We start from the raw sequence: 5000 nt of genomic DNA on the forward strand, positions 1-5000 counted from the left end.
AATGAACAAAGATAAAAATAAAGAAAAAATAAATATAAGAAAAAGAAGATAGAAAAAAGAAAACAAATTAAACAAAGATAGAAAAAAGAAAACAAATTAAACAAAGACAGAAAAAAGAAAACAAAAAACAAAGATAGAAAAAAGAAAACAAAAAAAAAGATTAAAGAAAAGAAATGAAACAAATAAAAAGACTTCCTGTGGAGACAAAAGAAGTCGGCTGGCGCGCATCTCAGGTCATCCGGGAAGAGTGACCTATGGCGCGGTCTTGGCTGGCACTGGCGAGAGGCTGCTGGATGCTGCTATCTTCTTCTTGACAAGAGAGGAGATGGCGGGGGGCATGGCTGCGGGGGGGGGGAGAGGGGGGAGACATTAGATGGTGGTGGTGGTTGTTGGTTGTGGTTGTTAACGCTGTTTTTGTTTTTGTTTTTTGTTGGAGGTGGTGGTGTTTTTGTTACTGTTGTGGATTCTTGTTGCAATTGTTTGTGGTTGTTGTGGTTCTGAGTGTTGTTGTTGTTGTCAGTGGTTGTGGATTTTTGTTGTTGTTGGAGTGGTGGGTAGGTGTTGTTGTTATTGTTGTTTGTTATGCATATTTTTTATGGCTTGTCGATATTGCTTGTTGAATATTTTTTGTGCAATTGTTATGTTATGTTAGCGTCAGTGTGTTTGTGTGTGTGTGTGTGTGTGTGCGTGTGTGTGTGTGTGTGTGTGTGTGTGTGTGTGTGTGTGCAATGCTTGCGCCTTTCCTTCCTCATGTATCATAAGCCCGTCCCCTCTCTCTCCTTGTCTCCTACCCTCTCCTACTTCATTTATCAAACTTTCTAATCCTCTCTACCTCTCTATTATTTCCATCCTCCCCTCTTTCCATAGTTTCTATAATTCCCTCTCTTACTCTCTTTTTTTTCCTCTTCCTCCTTCCTTCTCCCCTTTCATCCCCTCTTGATTTCATTTTTACTCTTCTCCCCTTGCTATCCTTTCCTTCACACTTGCTACTTTTAGAGATCATTTCCCCTCTTTTTGTTTATATCTCTTTCTCTTACTATTGATCTATGTATCTCTCTATCTCTTTCTATTTATTCATCTATATCTATTTATCTATCTATCTATCTATCTATCTATCTGTATTTATCTATATCTAACTGTCTGTCTATCTCTATCCCTTTCTATCTATCTATATCTCTCTCTCTCTCTATCTATCTATCTATTTTTCTATCTATTTCTCTCTCTCTCTCTCTCTCTCTCTCTCTCTCTCTCTCTCTCTTTCTCTCTCTCTCTCTCTCTCTCTCTCTCTCTCTCTCTCTCTCTCTCTCTCTCTCTCTCTCTCTCTCTCTCTCTCTCTCTCTCTCTCTCTCTCTCTCTCTCTCTCTCTTACTCTCCCTCCTTTTCTCTTTCCTTTCTCTCTTTCCCTCTACCGCCTATACCTTCACCATCTTTCCCTCCCTTTCCCTTCCTCTTTTTCTTCTCTCTCGACCTTCTACTCCCTCCACCTCCTCTCCTTCCGCCTCCCATCCCCTTTTTCTTCCCTACTACCTTCCCTCACATCTTATTTCCCACCTGCCTTCCTTCCCATGCCACCCGCAAAGCCTCTTGTCCTGGGTCTTGAATCCTTGCCTCATACTTAATATACCATTAAAAACTACCCATACACCCTGTCATCCACACCCACCCACCTACACAACCTCTCATCCGCACAGCCACCCACCCACACACCCTCTCATCTACGCCTTCTCATGCACACCCTCCCGCCCACACACCCCTCTCATGCAGACCCTCCCACACACACACCCCTCTCATGCACACCCTCCCACCCACGCACCCTCTCATGCACACCCACACACCCTCTCATGCACACCCTCCCACCCTCTCATGCACACCCTCCCACCCTCACTCACTCGGCGGTGCCACGGGTATCGACATGGCATTCAGTGACCCTATCACAGGAAGCTGCATGGCACCCACGACCGGCACCGTCGCTCCTCCGCTCCCTGGCATTCCTGGTATGGCACCTCCTGCCAACCCTGGTATGGCACCACCGGGCAACCCTGGTATGGCACCTCCTGCCAACCCTGGTATGGCACCTCCTGCAAATCCTGGTATGGCACCGATACCCATGATTCCGGGGATGGCTGGCACTGGCGGTTTGATGAGTGCCATGGAGCCGATGTCACCAGCCGAAGGCATGAAGGCGCCTGCAAGATACCGCGAGGGGGGGGGTAAGGTGGATGTTGGTAGTATTATTCTTTTATCATCATTATCATCATTGTTATCATAATCCCTATTATTATCCTTATTACTATCTTTAGTTGTAGTGACAGTTGCATTTTTATTTCTATCATTATCATTATTCTGATCATTATCATTATTATCCTAACGTTGTTGTTATTAATATCATAACCATTATGAATAATGCTATCATTATTATTTACATTATTACCATCATTATGATCATCATTATATCATCATTATTATCATCATTGTTATTAATACCATTATCATACCACTATTTCATCCTCATAATCCCTATCATCATTATCATTATATTATTATTATGATCTCATTATTATTACTACCATCATTATCATCACTATTATCATAATCATTATCATTATAAAAAAAACTACACACTTGTGATACCCGATTCAGGCGGCGGTAGAGCCAGGCCGCACACTATAACGGTGGCTATGCACAATACAACAACAACTACAGCTGTATTCTTCATGATTGGGTTTTGGTGTTGTTGTTGTCGTTGTTGTTGTGGTTTCGTTGTCTTGCTGTTAGTTCTGTAATGAGAAAGAGGGATGTGATGATTAATGGGATGATAGTAATGATGATGATGGTGATGGTGATAATGATGATAGTAATATGTGTGATGATGATGAGGATTATTATGATTATGATAATGACAATAATGATGATGATAGTATTAATTGATGCCAGTGATGGTGACAAAAAATATTACTAAGGATGATAACATAGATAATGATGATAATGACGATGATGATAATGATTTTGATGATAATGCTAATAAAGGGTAATAATGATAAGGATAAAAGCAGTAGTAGTACTAATAATAATAATGATAATAATAATGATTATAATAATAGTAATGACAACAAGAATAACAACGATCATCATCATCATAATTATAATAACAGTAATAAGAGAGATTACAATTCCTTTTACTTCATGTCCTTCCTCCTCTTACTGGCCCACCCTCCCCCTCCCCCTCCCCCTCACCCTCACCCTCCACCTTCCCCCTTCCTCCTCCCCCTCCCCTCACCCTCCCCTCACCCTCACCCTCCCCTCACCATCACCCTCACCCTCACCCTCACCCTCACCCTCACCCTCACCCTCACCCTCACCCTCACCCTCACCCTCACCCTCACCCTCACCCTCACCCTCACCCTCACTCTCCCCTTCCCCCTCACCCTCACCCTCACCCTCCCCTCCTCCTCTCCTCCCCTCCCCTCACCCTCACCCTCACCCTCACCCTCCCCTTCCCCCTCCCCTCACCCTCACCCTCACCCTCCCCTTCCCCCTCACCCTCACCCTCCCCTCCTCCTCTCCTCCCCTCCCCTCACCCTCACCCTCACCCTCACCCTCACCCTCTCCCTCACCCTCACCCTCACCCTCACCCTTTCCCCTCACCCTCACCCTCCCCTGAATCTCCCTTCCCTCATATACTCCCCCCCCTATTTCCCCTCTTCCACATCTCCATCACCTTCCTCCCCTCCCATACACCCCCATTCAAGTACCCCTTCCCCCTTCCCCGTCACCTCCCCCCCTCCCCGTACCCCCCCTCCTACCCTCCCCAGCAAAAAATATATACCAGGGGACACGCAAGCACAAATAGGACACTGACAGTCCTTTTAGCATTTTTCTTCACTATGTGACGGGGGAGAGAGAGTGTGTGGGAGGGAGGGTGAGAGGGTGAGTGGGAGGGAAGGAGGGAGGAAGAGGAGATGGAAAGAGAAAAGGGAGAGAGGGAAAACGGGGAAGGGGGAAGGGAGAAAGATATGGAGAGAGAGGAGGAGGGAAGGAGGAAGGGAGAGAGAAAGGAAAGGAGGGGGAGAAGGGAGGAAGGGAAGAGAAAGAGAGAAAGATATGGATAGACAGGAGGGAGTGAGAGAGGAAAGGAGGGAGGCAGTGAAAGAGGGAGATAAGGAGGGAATCAAATAGGGAGAGTGGAAAAGAGTTGGTGAGGGGGGGGGGGAAGGTAGAGAAGGAGTGAGGAAGGGATAGGGGGGATGGGGGGTGGGACAGGGAAGAGAGAAAGAGAGAGGGAAGGAGGGAGGTGAGAGGTACAGAGATAAAAAATGATAATGATAACAGATAAAAATAATGATAATAATAGGAATAATAACTACCATAAGAACAAGAACCCAAATAGTAAAAATAGTAAAGATTATAATAATGATAACAATATTAATGATAACAGTAAGAACAAAAATAACAATAAAAAAATGATAAAGACAAAAATACCACAGTGAGACCCCACCCACGCTCTCAATAATCCAACCGAACTCGTTTTCTACGATGCTAATATACGCCCACACGCTCTTCTCATTTTCTAAAAAGCAATATCCTTTGTGTAGCTATAGGGTACGTGGAAACTCTAAATCCTGATATGTGATTGCCTTTATTTGTCGCTCGGGAGGGAGTGGGAGAGGGAGGGGAAGGTGGGGTTGGGTGAGAGCGGAGGTGGGTGAGAGAGAGAGAGAGGGAGAGGGGGACTGGGGAGAGAGGGGAGGAGAGAGGAGAGGAGCGAGGGGAAGGGAGAGGGGGAGAGGCAGGGAGGGAAAGAAGGGAGTGAGGGACGAGTATTGGTGTTCATTATTATTCGTCATTATTTCTATCTCCCTTTTTATCTGTCTCTCTCTCTCTCACATACACACGCTTTCTCTCTCTCCCCCTCTCTCTCAAAATAAATAAATAAATAAATAAAAATTATAAACAAAAATAATAATAATATTAATGATAATGGTAATACTATTCCATTTCTG

At 44.9% G+C, this 5000-nt stretch overlaps 1 protein-coding gene across 1 annotated transcript in view; it reads right to left on the reverse strand.

Moving 5' to 3' along the window:
- Positions 1–87: 87 nt before the first annotated feature.
- Positions 88–5000, reverse strand: part of LOC147466904 (uncharacterized) — an 8954-nt gene continuing 4041 nt past the window's right edge. The window contains exons 2-4 of the mRNA XM_086534254.1: positions 2632–2777; positions 1890–2186; positions 88–341 (exon numbers count right to left, since the gene is read on the reverse strand). Of these exons, the coding sequence (XP_086390380.1) occupies positions 253–341; positions 1890–2186; positions 2632–2716 (471 nt within the window). The 5' untranslated portion in view covers positions 2717–2777 and the 3' untranslated portion in view covers positions 88–252. The remainder of the gene's footprint in view (positions 342–1889; positions 2187–2631; positions 2778–5000) is intronic.

Source organism: Penaeus japonicus, unplaced genomic scaffold (genome assembly GCF_977035675.1).
Source record: "Penaeus japonicus unplaced genomic scaffold, GWHDUDI00000001_assembly GWHDUDI00000040, whole genome shotgun sequence".
NCBI classification, from domain to species: domain Eukaryota; kingdom Metazoa; phylum Arthropoda; class Malacostraca; order Decapoda; family Penaeidae; genus Penaeus; species Penaeus japonicus.